Source organism: Varanus komodoensis, unplaced genomic scaffold (assembly GCF_004798865.1).
Source record: "Varanus komodoensis strain SLA01 unplaced genomic scaffold, ASM479886v1 scaffold76, whole genome shotgun sequence".
Taxonomy (NCBI): Eukaryota; Metazoa; Chordata; class Lepidosauria; order Squamata; family Varanidae; genus Varanus; species Varanus komodoensis.
The window spans coordinates 2873529-2892208 of NW_025336429.1; the positions used below are offsets into that span (position 1 = coordinate 2873529).

Consider the following 18680-nt stretch of genomic DNA (forward strand, 5'->3'; position numbering starts at 1 on the left):
CCTGAGCTTTGCTCCATTGGAACATGTCCTGCCCTCCACTGCGGGGGGGAAAGGGTCATGGCCCACCTCTGTGTGGCACCCCTTCACATACCTGTATGTCACTAACAGGCCCCCTCTGAGTCTCCTCCTCTCAAGGCTGAAGAGACCCAGTTCCCTCAGTCTCTCCTCCCATGGCTTACCCTGCAAACCAGCCACCATCCTAGTGGCCCATCGCGGCACTGATTCCAACCTCGCTATATCCCTCTTGTAATGAGGGGCCCAGAACTGAACACAATACTCCAGCTGCGAGCGCACCAGAGTTTTATAGAGCGGCAGTAATACCTCTCTCGATCTACACTTCTGGCTATGCTTCCAAGGGTGTCACGCTGCTTCCTCAAGAAGTCCATAGTAAAGTCGAAAGGGGGGCAAAGGCCATCGGGTCCAACCCTCTGCTCAGCATAGGGACTCCCAGTTAAACCATCCCTTTCAGATGGCTGTCCAGTTGCATCTTGGAGGCCTCCAGTGTGGGAGAGCCCACCATCTCCCCAGGTCATGGGTTCCATTGCTTGTACTGCTCTAACAGTCAGGAAGTTTTTCTGATCTCTAGCTGGAATCTGGTTCCTGGAACTTGAGCCTGGTATTCCTTGCCCTGCGCTCTGTGATGATCAAGAAGAGATCCTGGCCTTCCCAGGCTAAACATGCCCAGTTATTTCAACCTGTATTTTTATGATTGAGCTGAGAACTACCCAGAAAGCCTCTGCCTATGGGGCAGCATACCAATGAAATCTGTCTGTCTGTCTGTCCTTTGTTTCCAGTCCACAGATCATCTCTGTTGCCCCACTAACTTGTTCCAGCTTGTCTGCTTCTTTCTTGAAGTGTGGTGCCCAGAACTGGCTGCAGTACTCCAGATGAGGCCTAACCAGTGCCAAATTTAGGGGAACCAGTACCTCACAGATAGTGTCTGCCTTTTCTGCAGACGCATCACATTCTTGACTCAAATTCAACTTGTGATCTACAACAATTCCAAGATCCTTCTCTCTTGTAATGCCGAGCCAAGTGTCCTCCATCTTGTGACTGTGCATTTACTTCCCTTCTCCTATGAGCAGAACTTGGCATCTGTCCCTATTCAATGTCATTCTGTGGCTCTCAGACCAGCACCCCATCTTACCAACAGCACTTTGAATTTTGCTTATGCCTTCAACCCAATACTGTGTCATTTGAAAATGTGATGTAATCAACACTTCTGAAAGGTGCAAAGGTGGGGCGTGCATGGAGCGCTGAACATCTGAAAAGCTGTGCTGGATTGGATCGAGTCCCTCGTCGTGTTCCCACAGGGGCCGTCCAGCTGCCCCACTGGGAAGCCCACAAGGACATCCCACGTCCCACTCTCAGTCCGATCTACCCCACAGGGCTGTTGCTGCGAGGATAAAGTAAGAGCAAAAGACCATATAAGCTGCTTAAAGGTGGGATATAAATGTAATAATACAGAACAGAGCTGCAAGGCCGCTTACTGAAAGCGATTCTTTTCAGCAGTGATTCCAATTCTGCATTTATCGCACTGGCCCCTTGTCTGTTTCTGGTGTTGGTCTTAATCTTTAACACCTGCAGGGTGCTAGTTGTAGGCATGTTTTGGCAGAAAAAAGGCCGCCGCTCCCAGCATTCCCTAGCCAGCTGGGGAATGCTGGGAGCTGTAGAAACTTTCCCTGCTTAAGCAGTATGCCCTGTGTGGCTCTAAACCAGCCTACTTAAAGCAGCCCTTCCTCCCATCCGCTTCTACCTGGCTTCTTCTTTCTAAGTGCATTCTATTGATTCCCTCCCAGGTCGATGCTGAATCGCCTGGCCTCTCCGTTGTCCGCATGGGGACCACCATCATCATCATCAACAGCAACAACAGGTCTGCTGTTAGTTCTGCAATATTGTGAAAATCATCAGGTTTTGGCTGCATGAATGCTTTGCTTCCAGGTTTCCTGGCTGTAAATTGCTCTGATGGCATTGATCAGTTGCACAGGACAGAAATCCAGTGAACAACTAATTACAATGGGGGTTTTCTTCTCTTGCATCTCCTGGGTCAGGATGTTGCAATACATACAGGAGAACATCACATCAGAAACAACTTTTCAACAATCTTTACTCAGTCAAGTGTTCAGGGGATGCAAGGGGGGAGTTGTAAAAAGAAAAAAAAGTTGCCACCTACGAAATTCCATGCAAAAGCTAATACGGAATGAACATTCCTTTTTTGGGGGGATGCACAAATCTTGAGAGAAATCTACAGAAGTCTGTTAGGAAATACTGTCCTCTCAAAACGAACAGCAAAGAAAATTTAATATAAGACGATATTATTACATTTCTGCCTTTCGTGCCTTCATAATGTTTCCAAATAACTTACCGAATACCTCAAAAGGAAAACTACATTTAAATATTTAGAAGAGTATTAGCCAGATATCATTCCTATATACTGTTCTTATATATAGATACATGAGTTGCAAACCTTTTGCCATTTATGGTATTAAAGGCCCCAGAAAAATATATAGAGATGTGATTAAGAATCTGCCATGTGAATCTCGAAGGAGTAGAGAGATTAGCAGCAAAGCTTATCTCAGGGTTTGGGAACTTGTAAGGCCTTCAGGTGGGTTTGAGACTACAACCCCCACAGCTACAATCAGCAAGGTTAGGGATGATGGGACTTGTAGTACAAGAACCTAAACAGGCCAGAGTGTGTCCACCCCTTAAGTAATGAACAAGCTCTGATATCAAGGTACAGAAGCAAGCAGACCTGGCAAGGATTATGTTGTTCTTTAAGTGCCTTAAACAAAAATGCCAAAAATAAAGATTAGTAGAGATTAAAAAAAGAGTAGTTTGAGGTTTACATTTCATATCATGCAAAGGATCAGAGACACCTGATCTATGAAGCACACCAAAGTTTGTTTTCAAAGTAACAAAAAAGGAAAGGTTTTGTCTTAGCAGATTTTAGTGGCCACAAATGCCACAGTTTCTAGCCCAGGGAGCCCCTAAAGACACTGGGCTGTCAGAATTTGGAAGTGATTGATTGGGAGAAGTCAGTATCCCAAAGGAGGAGTAGAAGGCTACAAAGAAAAGTGTGAAAGTGGATGGACTGCTAGAATACACTGAGCATCTTATTACATTCTAAGAGCAGGTGGAATCCCCTAACCAGCTCTATTCATCCCTAACTTCCTCTTCGCTGTTCATCTTCTCATGTGCAGCAACCTCTGCATCAGCACCAGCCAAGCTCTTCTCATTTTTCTCTTCCACATGGACCGTGTAGTGCCTGTGAAGTTCTGATTTAGACCTGAAGTTTTTCCCACAGTCAACACACAGGAATGGCTTTGCGCCTGTGTGGGTTCTCTGATGAGAAATGAGGTTTGAGTTCCGGTTGAAGCTTTTCCCACAGTCCATACAGATGTACGGCTTCTCTCCTGTGTGGATCTTCTGATGCCGGGTAAGGCTGGTGCTATCACAGAAGCTTTTCCCACAGTCAGAGCATATATATGGGGTACCACCAGTGTGGACTCGCTGATGTCTAACAAGACTCATGTTGGAATAATAGCTCTTCCCGCACTCAGCACACTCAAAAGGCTTCACCCCTGTGTGGGTTTTCTGATGTGTAATCAGGTTTGAGCTCCAGCGGAAGCCTTTCCCACACTCCAAGCATGTGTACGGCATCTCTCCTGTGTGAATTCTCTGATGGAGGGTAAGATCTGCTTTCCGGCAAAAGTTTTTCCCACAGTCAGCACAATTGTATGGCTTCTCTCCCGTGTGGATTCTTTGATGAATTCTAAGCTCTGACCTTTCACAGAAGCTGACTCCACACTCAGCGCATTTGTATGGTTTGTCCCCTTTGTGGATTATGGAGTGTCGGATCAGGTGTGACTTTACCCGGAAACTTTTCCCACAGTCCAAGCACTGATAAGCTTTCTCCCCTGCATGGATTCTCTGATGAATTGTGAGACCCGAGCTTTGGCAGAAACATTTCCCACAGTCTAAGCACTTGTATGGTTTCTCTCCTGTGTGGATTCTCTGATGCCTGACCAGGCTGGTACTGTAATTGAAGCTCTTCCCACAGTCCAAGCATTTATATGGCATATCACCTGTGTGGGTCACCTGAAATTCAATGATCTCCGAGTTGTCGGGAAAGCTGCTGTCATCACTCACACCAGTACCCTCCGTCTTTACCGTGCAGATTCTTTGTTGGCTTCCAGTTTCTCCAAAGAGCAGCTCACCCTCACAAGGAGTGGCTTTTCCTACTTTCTCCTCCAGGGAACTTCCTTGATGCTCTTCAGGGACCTGCCATGTTCTAGAAATTTCTTCAGACCCGTCACATTGGAAACTGTCCTCTTCTGGGCTGCCCACTGGCACCCCGTTTGTTTCTTCTTCAACAGAGCAATGCGTCTGATCTCTCTCCTCATTCGTGCTCATCAGCTCTTCACCTGCAAGAGAAAAGGGGAATAAATCTGACATCTCAGGCTCTCATTTTCTGATCTGAGCTTGCTGCAGTGAAGAACATTAGAAAAGCACTGCTGGATGAGGCCATGGGTCCATTCAGCCCACCATTCTGTTCACACAGTGGCCAACCTGCCACCCCTGAGAATCAAGCAGGACGCCAGGGCAATAGCACTCTCTTGCCCATGTTCCCCAGTCACTAGTGTACGTAGCCATTCGGGCTTTGATCCTGGGGAAAGCTTATGGCAGGGGTTGCCAACTTGCTCAACAGAAGAGCCCCATATGGTCAACGTCAGAGGTTTGAGAGCCACAAGACACAAATATTAATTCATGTTAATTATGAATAATTAATTGATGATTATTTATGATGACCAAACAGACATTGCTACAATTATCAGGCTGGTGACTGCTAATAGAGGCCTTCTGAGCCTCCATCGTGGCTGTCAGTCATTGAAGATTTTTGACAAAATTGCTTTGGAAGCTTCGACAGGGACCCCGTCCTCCCCTCAGCTCTAGCAGGGCCTGTGGAGGAAGCAATCTGATTTCACACACTAGTGCTGGCTTCAGTTCTGTACTTCATCTGATAAGGCCTGTCCCGGCCCAGCCCGGCTCCGTGCAGGAGGAGAATAGGGCCCTACTATGCTATAGGTTTTCTCAGCCCCTCTGCAAGCTGCAAAATAGACTCAAAGAACTGCATGTGGCTCATGAGCCTCGGTTTGGCCACCCCAGCTTACGATCATGAAGACTAGTTCTTTCTTTAAGAGCATTGCAAGAGAGCCACCTAGTCCAGAACTGGGTTCATACAGTGGCTAATGGGAAAGCCACAAGCAGCTCACGAGTGTAACAGCACTCTCCTACCCATGTTCCCCAGCAACTGCCTCTAATACTAGAAGTAGCCTATGACCATGAGGACTAGCAGCATTGATAGCCTTCTCTTTTGCTAATTTGTCTAATCCCTTTTAAAATCACCCTGTGTGCTCCTGGGTACTTGATTACCTTAATCTGAGGATAATAAAAAAGGAAAGATCCTGAAAAGATTTAGCCAGATGGTTTTGTGTGTTTAGCTCATCTTTCCCACCCTGGCTTCTCAGGGGAGCACTGGAATCTTCTACATGGCTAAACATGTAATTCTAAAAGCTTGCAAAAAGAGAACCGATGTGGTATGGAGGTGCAAGAGTTGGACTGAGGACCTAGGAGATCCGGATTCTAGTCTCCACCAGGCCATGAAGCCCACTGGATGACTTCAACCTAACCTACCTCATAGGGGTGTTGTTGTGCGAACAACATGGAGCTAAGTAAGCCACTGTGGGTTCCTCGTAACGGGGGGGGGGGGGATGGGACATAAATACAATGTAATAGTAACATTAATTGTCTGCCTCCTATGATAAATAGAGGAATGTTCCCATGACAGAAAGAAAGATTCGCAAAAGAAGATGAACAATCTGATTGTGAAGGCTTCTCAGCCCTGGCAACAAGCGAAAAGGGTGTTTCTTTTTGATTCCAGAAGGGACCTGTTGAGAGCAAAGGCTACAGGTGCAAAAGTAATTTTAAAAATCTACCTGTTAAGAAATCCAGCTGTTACAGATCTAAACCTGTGTTTGCAATCGAGGATATTTAAAAATCACTTAATCATTCAAGTTTCATTTTGCCATCTCACTCAGCTTGAAATCTGTGAAATTGGAATCCTGGCTGCAAGACTTTGGGGATCATACAGTTTTCTTCCTTGGAAGCAAAAAAGATATACATTTTTCCAAGGAATAAATGCGGAAAGGCCTGGTGTAAAAACACTCCCACACAATTTTCCAAAGAGAGATTGATTCAGGGAAGCAAACGCTAAATGCCCTTCTTTTGATTCCACCCACACAGCTTTGTTTTAGGACAGTTGAGCGTCCCAAGATACATTCAAATTTGGCTTGGAGTAATAAGATATTCCCCTAAAACCATCTGTTTATTTGTTCCTTGTTTTAAGATTAACTGAGGGCTATGGAAACATCCCCTTATGTTAGTCTTTTGCTGAAGTTCTGCTCCATAGTTCCCGACCTCCGGAGGTGAGCTCAGAGGCTATGGAAGAGCAGGGCTTTCTCTGTGGTGTCACCCAGATTCTGGAATGCAACCCACACGGACAGCGCAAGGTACCCACTTTATCATGACACCAATAAAAAGCTAGTACTCCCTTGGTTTGCCCAAGCATTTGTTACACAGAACTTCAAGTCATTCTCTGAGCTATTAATATCAGATGTTTTCACCGTACCATTGTTACAACCAGGAGTCGGAAAACAGTTCAGATTGAAAAGGGCTTGTAGCTCCGTGGAAAAGCCCTTGCTTTGCATGTGGAAATTCCCAGCTTCAAATGCCAGTACTTCCGGGTAGGACTGGAAAAAATCCTGCATGGCACCCTGGAAAACTGCTGGTGATAAGGCTTCCACTGCAAATTAGCTCTGTCTCTCTGTACCTGGCAGACAACCTGCCAGGTACCATAGACAGACAACCTGCCCCACCAGAAACTTCAGGTCAACCTGAATCGTACACTCCATCTTAAAGAACATGCACACCACCATGTTTGAAACTCTGGAAGTCTTTACCTAGAGGGCTGGCAACTCTAGTATCACCATCCGGGAAGGCCTGATTATGTTCACAGTCCAACACAGCCTGTTCAACCCCAGAGAAATTAGGGCCTGCCTCTTTAGCTGACGCCTGAAACAGAAATGAAGATACCAGTCAGCAAAGAAGAAACAGGGACATTGCTGAAAACAGAGAATGCTATAGCAGGAAAGAACCGCAAATGTCATTTATTCCACAGAATTCTTGCCAATTCAGGAAACTGTGGCTGCAGCGTTCCTGGGGTGCTCCTTTGCTGGGAATCCCACCCATGCAAGAGAAAGATTTTCTCCCAAGCATCAGTATGCCAGAATCAAATTCTGCATCAGCACCTCTGAGAGAAGAACAGTTCAAACTTGGTGACAGTGACAAGAAGAATGCAAGTGACAAGATTGCAAAATCTATTTTCTTTCTTTCTTTCTTTCTTTCTTTCTTTCTTTCTTTCTTTCTTTCTTTCTTTCTTTCTTTCTTTCTTTCTTTCTTTCTTTCTTTCAAGAAGCAAACATTGGCATGTATGATCTTGACATTTCCCCCTCCGCGTTGTATCTGTGCCGGATGGTGACTTTGTTTCCCTAGTCCTAAAGTAATCCTAACCCGGCCTTCCCCAGCCTGGTACCCTCCAGATATTCCTTGACTCCAGTTCCCATTGGTCCCAGCAAAAATGGCAAATGGTCAGAAGTGCTTAGCAGTTGTTGCCCAAAATATTAGGAGATACTTCCCAAGTCAGGAAAGGTCGCAGTAACTACCACACCAAGTGTAAACTCTTCATGGAGAAGACACAAGGAACAAAGCACCTTGCACAAAGAAAACTCAGAAGGGAAAATACATAGAAAGAGAGCGAGTCAGAAGGGGTCTCCCGGGCCATCTAGTCTGACCCCCGGCTCCAGTGGCTCCGCTCACGACATGCCCACCATGTGCACGCCCAGCCTATCCTTGAACACCCGCACCGATGGGGCCTCAACGACCTCCCGTGGAAGTCCAATACTTCTAAGTCACGCCTTCTCACTGACATACACATCTTCTATGTTTCTATGTTTTATGTATTTATTTGCAAGGCTTATATACCACTCTGTATTCCAGTACAGAGATCTCAGAGCAGGGAACGATAAAAGATAAATCAGAGAAAAAAATCAAAAGCTTCAGATAGCTCGCTCAGGGAGTCATCGCAGTGTTTTCGGGAGGTGCCAAAAACAGTAAAATGCTGCTGCCGGCTGGACGGCCCGGAGTCAGGGACCTGCACAGAAAGGGGGCCAACACCTGGAAGGGCCTCCTCTGGGCAGCCTCCATTCCAGAGGCTAGAGCTCCACAAGGAAACACCAAGAACGGGCTCATTGATGACCTCAGTGGCTGGGCAAGTTGGTAAGGGGGAAGGTGCTTTCTCAAGCAGGACTTGAAACCGGGCTGGGCAGGGAAGAGGCAGCCAGAGGCAGCCAGTGCAGCTCTGTCAGGGAGGGAGCTGCCTGCTGAGACAAGGCCGCTCCAGCTGAGCTGCTGTGGTCCAGGGTAACTCCCATTTCCAAACCAAAGAAACACAGAACACAGAAACAGAGTGAGACAGAAGGGCTCTCCTGGGTGATCTAGTATGTATGTATGTATTTAAAGTTTTTATATGCCATCCCCATTGCTACACAGCCTCGGGACAGCTCACAACAGTAAATAAATAAAACAAATACAATTACAATTACAATTAAAACTTGGAAACACACTGGCTGCACAATTAAAACTGTAAATATTAAAGATGATTAAAATACTGTTTGAATAAAAAGGTCTTGGCCTGGCACCGAAAAACAAATAACGACGGCGCCAGGCGGACCTCTCTGGGGAGCGCATTCCACAGATGGGGCGCCACCGCAGAGAAAGCCCTCCTCCGAGTACTTTGCCTCCTGATGTCTTTCATGGAGGGCTCCCGGAGAAGGGCCTCTGCTGCTGATCTCAAGGGGTGGGAGGGCAAATATGGAAGAAGGCGTTCCTTTAGGGATCCGGGTCCCAAGCCATTAAGGGCTTTATAAGTGATTACCAACACCTTGAATTGAGCCCGGACTTCAATTGGAAGCCAGTGAAGCTGGTAGAGGACTGGGGTTATATGAAAACAACGCCCAGTCCCCGTCAGCAACCTGGCTGCTCTATTTTGCACCATCTGAAGTATCCGGACTGTCTTCAAGGGCAGCCCCACGTAGAGCACGTTACAGAAATCCAACCAGGAAGTAACCAATGCATGCGTCACTGTCGCTAGGCAGTCGTCCTCCAGGTAGGGATGCAGCTGATGGATTAGCCGAAGCTGATGGAAAGCGCTCCTCGCCACCGCCGACACTTGAGCTTCCAAAGTCAGCTCCAGGTCGAGGAGCACTCCCAAGCTGCGGACCCTGTCCTTTAGAGGGAGTGCAACCCCATTCAGGACAAGATCCAAGTCACCTACCCAGGAGTTCGAACCACCTGCCAGCAGGACCTCTGTCTTGTCTGGACTGAGCTTCAGTTTATTGGCCCTCATCCAGCCCATTACCTCAGCCAGGCACCAGTTCAGCACACCCACTGCCTCACCTGGATTGGTTGAAAAAGAGAGGTAAAGCTGGGTATCATCAGCCTACTGATGATTCCGCAGCCCACACCTCCTGATGACCTGTCCCAGCGGTTTCATGTAGATGTTAAACAGCAAAGGGGACAGAATGGACCCCTGTGGTACTCCATGGCATAGCTGCCATGGCGCAGAGCCATAGTCCCCCAGCACCACCTTCTGGAATCGGCCGTTGAGATAGGAGCAGAACCACTGCAAAGCAGTGCCTCCAACCCCCAGTCCCGCAAGCCTATCCAGGAGGATACCGTGGTCGATGGTATTGAAAGCCGCTGAGAGGTCCAGGAGAACCAACAGGGACTCCCCCTGTCCTTCTCCCTGCACAGGTCATTGTACAGGGTGACCAAGGCAGATTCAGTACCGTACCCGGGTCTGAAGCCAGACTGAAATGGGTCCAGATAATCAGTCTCATCCAAGAGAGCTTGGAGTTGTCCCGCCACCACCCACTCCAACACCTTGCCCAAAAACAGGATGTTGGCCACCGGTCTATAAATGGCTGCCATCTCTGGATCCAGGGACGCCTTCTTTAGGACCAGCCTGACCATCGCCTCCTTTAGAGGGGCAGGCACCCGGCCATCCTTCGGAGAGGTGTTGATGACCTCCTGGATCCAGGAACCCACCCCATGTTTGGCTTTGGATAGTAGCCACGATGGGCAGGGGTCCAGCACAGAGGTGGTGGTACATACTCGTCCAAGCACCTTGTCCATGTCATCAGGCCACAATAACTGAAACTCATCCAACAATGTGTGACCAGACGGTAACATCGGCACCTCCCCTAAGGAATCTGAGTCACTAGTGGAGTCCAGCTCGTGACGAATCTGAGCGACTTTCTCCTTGAAGTGCTGGGCAAAGTCATCACAGCAGGTTTATTTATTTATTTTATTTATTTATTAAAACATTTTATCGAGGGTTATCGAGGGTGGTACAGGATCTTTCTTGGGGCCTGGCTGTACCAGCCCCTGTACCACCCGAAAAAGTTCCGCTGGATGGCACTGTGAGGAGGCAATGGAAGTGGAGAAGAATTTCTTTTTCGCCGCCCTCACCACCACAGCATACGCCCGATAATGGGCTCTTGAGTGTGTTTGGTCAGATTCATCCTGAGATTTCCTCCACCTATGCTCTAGCCGTCTCCCAACCTGCTTCATCGCCCGTAATTCAGGTGTGTACGTTCATGGGTCGGGCCAATGAAATGTTGAGACAGCCCCATGGCTGTCATGGAGGCCATGAAGTCCTGAGCCGCCCCGGTCAGACCAGTCTCGGCATGGAGATTGAAGTCCCCCAGGACCAACATCCTGGGGGTCCTCAACACCAGGTCCGAGACGATCTCCGTCAGCTCAGGCAGGGAGACTGTTGGGCAGAAGGGTGCACGGTACACCAACAGAATCCCCAATCTGTCTCGGTCGCCCAACACCAAGTAGAGGCACTCCAGCCCTGGCCTCGAAGGGACCAGGAGTCCCGTGAGGGAGATGGAGGCTCGGTAAACCAAAGCGACCCCCCTCCCCTCCCCTCCAGGCGTGAACAGTGCTGAACCAGATACCCGGGCGGGCACATTTGAGAGATGGATACGTCCCCCCCTCTCCCGTCCAGGTCTCTGTGATGCAAGCCAGGTCGGCCCCCTCATCCACAATCAAGTCGTGGATGAGGGATGTTTTATTATGGACCAACCTGGCATTAAGTAACAGCACCGTCAGGCCTGAGGGGCAGTTGATAAGCATACCTGGAACCTTCCGGCTGGGGGAATAACCAGAAGGGGGAACAGGTGTCAACCATCTGTCCCTCCTTCTTCTATGCAGACCCGTTAATTCCCCAATGCCATAATGACCTTTGCCCATGACCACCCCAATGGCGGCGCCCATGCGCTCCCCAGGCAACCCCATAGAAGCAGCCAAGTGTGAATCCATTAAAAACAGACAGAATAAAACCAGATAAAAACAATTACAAGCAATAAAACCTCACCACCCCCCAACAGCAAATTAAAGAAGCCGACCCACAAAGTCCCTGGCCAGCCCAGCCCTTGCACGGCCCCGAACGGCCCCAGTGGCGTCACCGCCTTTAGGCTGACACCCTTCGGCTGCCGGCCCCGGTCCCGGCCGGCGAGTTAAAGCCCATATGAGCCCCAGCTCCAGCCAGCTCCACTTATGACATGCCCACCATGTGCATGTCCAGCCCATCCTTGAGCACCCTCACCAGTGGGGCTTCAGCCACCTCCTGTGGAAGCCCATTCCATACCCTCGGGGTCCTATCAGGAAGTACTTCCTGGCATGCACCCTAAAACTTGGTTCCCCGAGCTTGGCTCCATTGGAACATGTCCTGCCCTCCACTGCGGGGGGAAAAGGGTCATGACCCACCTCTGCATGGCACCCCTTCACATACCTGTATGTCACTAACAGGTCCCCTCTGAGTCTCAGTCTCCTCTTCTCCAGGCTGAAAAGACCCAGTTCCCTCCGTCTCTCCTCCCATGGCTTACCCTGCAAACCAGCCACCATCCTAGTGGCCCATCGCGGCACTGATTCCAACCTCGCTATATCCCTCTTGTAATGAGGGGCCCAGAATTCAACACAATACTCCAGCTGTGGATGCACCAGAGTCATACAGAGTGGCAGTCTTAGGGCAGCCCCACGCACAGAGCACCAGAATCATCCAGAGCTGAGGTTATGGCCACATGAGGCCACGGTGGCTCCTCCAGACCTGAGGGACTGCAGTCCATTGGTGGGTAATGGGCCAAAGGTGGAACAGGCAGGTTAGGTTCAAAAGCAAATATCATGCGGCCCAGAATACCAATATATTATTATTATATTTATTTGGATTTATATTCTACCTATTCCCAGTACTGGGACTTGGTTTAGCCCTTCCTGCCAGCAATGACACTTTTGTGTGTCAAGCTTTGAGAACAGGGGAAATGATGCATGAAAGCCCCAGAGTCCCTGAAAGGTTGTGGGAAAGGTGGCTTGTGGCCCTCCGGGGAACCCTGGAAGGGGAGTTCGGGACCCCAGGAGGGCCAGATAAGTACCTGGCATTCCTCATCCCTGGTCCCAGGTGTTACCACCTGATTTAAGACCTTTTGTGGTTTTTTCCACCACAGGGTGATGTCCACACCACAGGAACTGGAATGCCCTGACTGATCTCGGCCCGGCTACTCAGCAATCTACCGGCTGATCTCCCAATTTGCTTTAAAGGATGGCTGGCACAAACCAGGCAGACTCACTAGGAGAACCTGGCCAGAATGATTTTAAGTGCTGTCATTTTAAATGAGGAACCCAAGATGGGTGTCAGCAGCACCCTGGCCCCCGGCAAGATTCTGGGGCCCTGGCAACTACCCATGGATGCCAGGCACCAACACCAGCCCCAGCTACACTAGCTCAGTCAGGACTCATCTCAAAGTATAAAGGCGTTGGGGATTGTGGCCGAGACAAAGCTCCTCACCTGCTCCTCCTGCCTGTCCACCTTCCGCTTCTTCGGCTGGAAGCCTTCAGCCAGGGCCACAGCCTGGGCGCACGTCTTCGGGCAACCTTCCACCACCCAGCTCTGCGTCTCCGGGGGCAGGATGGCCAGGAACTGCTCCAGGATCAGCAGCTCCAGGATCTGCTCCTTGCTGTGCCGCTCCGGCTTCAGCCACCGGCAGCAAAGAAACCAGAGCCGGCTGCAGGCCTCCTGGGGCCCCTCGGAGTCCCGGTAGCGGAACTGCCGGAATTGCTGGCGCTGGATCTCCAGCAAGATGGCATCCTCGTCCGGGACCTCTTCCTTCGCCTGCCCAGAGGAAGACGAGTCTCTGCAGGCCTCCTGGAATTCTCCATCGAAGCCCAGCTGGGTTTGGGTCTCCCGTTCTTCTGTGAGGCATTGGCTGCCTCCTGCCTCCACCTTGGGAGCAGGTGGAGATGCCTGAGCACCCATCTGGCGAGAGGACTCCAGGCCGTGTGGGCTCAGGACACCAGAGCTAGGGGACCTGACGGTCTTTTGGGCCTCCTGACGTCGTGTCTCTCCGCACAGGAGGTTCCCCTCTGCTGGCTCATGTTTAATTGGCTTTCCAGGGGATTTTGGAAGGAAAGCCTCCACGGCTGGAGTGACAGCAGGCCCGTTCTCCCCCTCCTCCCCTGCTGAGGGGTCAGCTGCCTCCGCCTCCACCATGAGGCCTGGTTCCTCTTCCCCCCGTTCCTTTTCCACTTCCAATGGCACCATCGGCTCTGTTTTGGCCTGGAGCTCGACTCCAGAACCAAAGGCTGCTCCCTCCTCGGCAGCCATCTTGCGCAAGGCGAATTCACTAAACCAGGTTAGCCTCCCAAGGGGTCTTTGTTTCTCCTCTCGAAGCACAGGGAATCCCAGGCTAGAAAGCAGCTAAGGACAAGAGCGGAGAACCTTCCAGAGGGGCTTCACCCTGAAAGAAAAACATGTGAATCAGAATAAGAGCCAGCAACCATCTTTGCTTTGTTTGGAAGAGGTTTTGACTATTCAGCATACCTCACTACAGTGAGATATGTGCAGAATTAGAACAGTGCAGAATTAGAACAGACCCTCGTGGCTGAGTTTTGGTTATCACGTCTTCATTCACGCATTCACACAAACTCATTATGGGTTATGATGGATGCAGGGTTAGGAAGCGGCCTTCTGCTGAGCCAGGTTCTGGGTCCGTCAAGCTCAGTCTCGCTGATACCGATTGGCAGCAACTCTACAAGGTTTTGGGCAGGCGTTTTCCCAGCCCACCCTGGAGATGCCAGGCACCAAGCCTGAAACCTGCATGCAAAGCAAAGGTTTAACCCCTGAGTTATTGTCTTCACCTAGAGATGAAGTAAGACTCCAGTCCTCATTGTTCTGAATAAAGAGCTGAATTCAACAGGAAAATAAACTGTCTTTATACTGAATCAGATCTTGTCCATGTGGGCCCCTGTCATGGATTTTACAAGCCACTATTCCACTATGTACACAGTCAGCCTTTCTCCCGCTTTCTGGGAACTAGTCCGTTTCAGTTTTCTCCTCATAGCAAAGGCAGCTCTTATCTACCAGATGATTAGGGGACACGGCTTCAAGGCACTCTCACTGGTGTTCTTCCAGACAAGTTGAAGGCTATGTGCTTTTGGCTTGCTTTCAAGAAACTAGCCTGGCTTTTGGACACTGGGAAAATTCACTAGACTCAACAACGTTTTTGCCATTCTTCTGGAAAAGCCTAAAACATACAAACTTTTAGTTTTGGAAAGTGACAGCAAAAAGCAAAACAAGCAAGCAAAAACCCTTGAAATAATACCGCATGAGCATTTGTGAGCTGGAATCTACAAGGTAAGAGAAGGTTCCTATGGCCCCCTAGACAGCATCTAGGAGACCATAGGATATTCCGAATTCCCATATCCAAGGTTGGAGGCAAAGCTCTGACCCTGGAGCTGAGAGTCTACACTCCAACCGCCCACCTCAAAGCCAGTCCAAGAAAGCACCCTGCAGACCGCCTCTCCAAGGTTGGGAAGTCAACTTCAGAAAGAGAGTAAGGCAGAATTGATTCTAGGACATGGGAAGGGGGAAGGACTGGGGCCACCTATTCTCAGTCCTGATGATGTACTAGCATCACAAGCAAAATCAACAAAGTTGTGCCTTAATGAACTCTCCATTCTGTATCATATGCAGGGTTCATTCCTGAAGAGCAGCTTTTCTGCTTGACTGGGTAACACTTCATGCTCTGTTGCATTTATTTCATGCTTTCATGGAGTTCCTTTATATTATTTGATTGAGGACAGCTTATAATGATTTTGTTTTTTTCTTTTAAGTGAAATTATTTCTCTGTACATCACTCTGAGACTGCTTTCTGCAGAGAGAAGCAATGTGTACATTTAGTAGTGAAATGTAGTAGTGACACACTGTATAATTCCTGACCAGTCTAGATTAATTCCTTTGATTGTATAATTTGTGTGATATAAATGGGAAACGGCTTTTTTGTCTTTTTTGAAATTGCATGAAGAAAAGCCTACAGAATGTACAAGTTGGATCTTTGACAGAACAGAGCTTCGGACAGAGGCTTTGTTACCACATGTCCTCATTCACACACATTCAGTCATGGCACGGTGAACCCAAGATGAGAACACTCCTTTTTACTGAATCAGACCCTTGTGCCATCTGGCCCAGACCTGCAGGCACTAACTGACAGTTACTCTCTTTCCTAGACCTTCCAGCAGATTGTGGGCACTGAATCTGAGACCTTCTGCATTTTTGCTCAGGCTGAGATTGTAGAGAAGCCTGAAACAGAGTTCTTTGTCCACTCAAAAACAGCTTTTTCACAGCCTGGAGCCCACCGACTTGTTGGATGCCAAATCACCCCCAGTCAGCCAACAATAACCCCCTCCGGCGACATCTCCCACTCCCACGCAGCGCATTCCCACGTTCTGCCTCCCCGTGTCTGGCTGAGGGTGATGGACGTTGTAGTCCAACAGATCCGGAGGGCGCAGGCCGTCCTGAAAGGTGGGTTGTGAATGCCAAAGGTTACCATCCCTTTATATCCGGGTTTCTCCAAATCCGCATTTTTATAGCCTGGGAATGACAGAGGCGGAGCGGGGGAACAGGGCTTGCACAGAGGGGGAAGCGCGGCTGGCTGGTAGCTTGCACGGATCATCCCTTACTCTTTCCGGACAGGCAAGCACCACCACGAACTCCGCTCCCCCGCAACGCTCCCACTCTGCATTTCCTGCGACGTGTCCCACCCCCACGCGCGCATTCCCACGTTCAGCCTCCCCATTCTCACCACGCGGCCGCCATTCATCTCCCGCTGTGCAGCGGCTGAGCGTTCCAACCGGAAGGAACTCTCGGGGTTTTTTTCACTCTCCCTTTCTACCAGCAAAAGCCTTTGAACTTTCTCAGCCCTTCTAGGAAACTCGTTCCAGTCAGCTCTATCATCTTAACCCGTCAAATAATCCCCCCTTCACAGGAAAAGAATAGCAGCAACGAGAAGGGGTTTTGGGGCGCAGGTGGGGGTTAAGGGTCGTACAGGAATATTTTTCAGACTTGGGTACGAAAGAGACCCAAGCCCCACATGCCTGCAGCTCCAGGATCATCTCCTGGAGATGAAAGGTGGGACATTCGGGACAGATAAAAGCACAGCATTAGATTAAGCGGTTGTGATGGCCTCCGACTTGGAGAGCTTTAAAAAGGGGGTCCCTAAAGCGGGATTAGGGACTTCATAATGAGAGGGAAAACTTCGTGAGACCTACAGCAACATTGCTTTGCTTTCTCTCCAAATATAGGAGTAGCCCTGCTCAGCGTTCATGGAAGGATGGGGGCCAGATCGCAACCCTCTTCCCTCGCTCAGGACTGGCTTGAATAGAAACTTTTTTATTCTTCCGTACTTTTAATGTTTAATTTTAACTGTGTTTTTATGCTCAGTTCGTGGATCACTTGTATTATTTAGGTATATATGTATTTACTGGATTTGAATTGTAAGCCCTCCAGAGACCAACTGGGTGTCTGGACGGGGTAAAAATACCCAAATAAATAAATAAATAAATAAAGCTGCCAAGGATGCAAATTTGCAGAGGACACAACATTGGGTGGGATAGCTAATACCCTGGAAGACAGAAACTAGATTCAAGGTGATCTTGATAAGTTGGAGCGCTGGATGGAAAAGAACAGATAGAAATTCAGTAGGGATGAATGCCAGGTTCTGCATGTGTTGTTATACCATGGGGGGTGCAAGTGAGAAGAATCATAGAATTGTTGTGGTTCACAAGCTGAATATGAGTCAACAATGTGATGTGGCTGCAAAAAGGGCAAATGCTATTCTGGGCTGCATTAATAGTAGCATCACTTCCAAAATCCACGAAGTACTAGTCACCTATCGCTCAGCACTGGTTAGGCCTCACCTGGAGTCCTGTGTCCAGTTCACACTTCAAGAAAGATGGAAACGAACTGGGGAAAAGTTCAGAGGAAGGCGACAAGGATGATCTGGCGAATGGGACCAAAGCCATCTTGAAAGAACTGGGCATGTTTAGCCTGCAGAAGAGGCAGCTGAGGGGACATTGCACTGCACTTTCCAAATACTCGAGCGGATGTCACAGAGGAGGGCCAGGATCTCTTCTCGGTCATCCCAGAGTACAGGACATGGAAGAACAGCCTCAAGTGAGAGGATGTCAGATTCTGGCTAGTTATCAGGAAAAATTTCCTGACTGGTACAGCAGTACAACAAGGGGCCAGTTATCTGGGGAGCTGGTGGGCTCTGCCTCACTGGAGGCCTGCAAGAGGCGACTGGACAGCCATCTGAGAGGGTCGGTATAACTGGGAGTCCCGCACTGAGCAAGGGGGTTGGACCCAATGGCCTTAATGGCCCCTTCCGACATTATTATTATTATTATTATTATTATTATTATTATTATTATTATTATTATAACATTTCTATGCCGCCCCTTGCCGAAGCCTCGGGGTGGCTTACAACACAGTAAAATACATTGAAATACAATAGAACATAATAAATTACCAATAAATACGAAAATACAAAAAATACATTGAGATACAAACATCATAATATAAAATTAAAATTAACAGTATAAAATAAGTAGATAAAGAATACAGGAGGAGAAAAGAGAAGGAAGAAGAAGCTCTCTCTCTCTCCCTCTCTCTCTCTCCCTCTCTCTCTCTCTCTCTCTCTCTCTCTCTCTCTCTCTCTCTCTCGTTTTGAAGAAAATGAAGTCGGGCATCTGGCAGGAGCTGTAGGATCCTTACTCCCAGAATCTAATATAATCTAACAATAGATTGTCATGTGCTGTCAGGCTGTCTCCAGCTTATGGCGACCTTATAATTGAACAAAAGCCCGCCACCGTGTCCCATCCTGAACAGTCCTGCTCAGGTCTTTTAAATTCACAGTTGCAGTTTTCTTTATGGAATCAATTCAGCCCAGAGTGTGCCTCCCCCTTCTTTTTCTTCTTCGTCTTTATTTATTTTATTTTATTTTATTTTATTTATTTTTCTATTTATATCCTGCCTTTTTCCTACAAAGGGCTCAAGGCAGCTTACATCATTCTCCTCTTCCATCTTATCCCCACAACAACAACCCTGTGAGGTAGGTTGGGCTGAGAGTCTGTGACTGGCCCAAAGTCTCCCAGTTGGCTCCATG

At 48.7% G+C, this 18680-nt stretch overlaps 1 protein-coding gene across 1 annotated transcript in view; it reads right to left on the reverse strand.

Annotated features, from left to right (window-relative positions):
- Positions 1–16363, reverse strand: part of LOC123035108 (zinc finger protein 271-like) — a 29145-nt gene extending 12782 nt beyond the window's left edge. Inside the window, exons 1-4 of the mRNA XM_044452990.1 lie at positions 16320–16363; positions 13028–13976; positions 7020–7131; positions 3287–4424 (exon numbers count right to left, since the gene is read on the reverse strand). Coding sequence (XP_044308925.1) covers positions 3287–4424; positions 7020–7131; positions 13028–13843 — 2066 coding nt within the window. The 5' untranslated portion in view covers positions 13844–13976; positions 16320–16363. The remainder of the gene's footprint in view (positions 1–3286; positions 4425–7019; positions 7132–13027; positions 13977–16319) is intronic.
- Positions 16364–18680: the final 2317 nt, after the last annotated feature.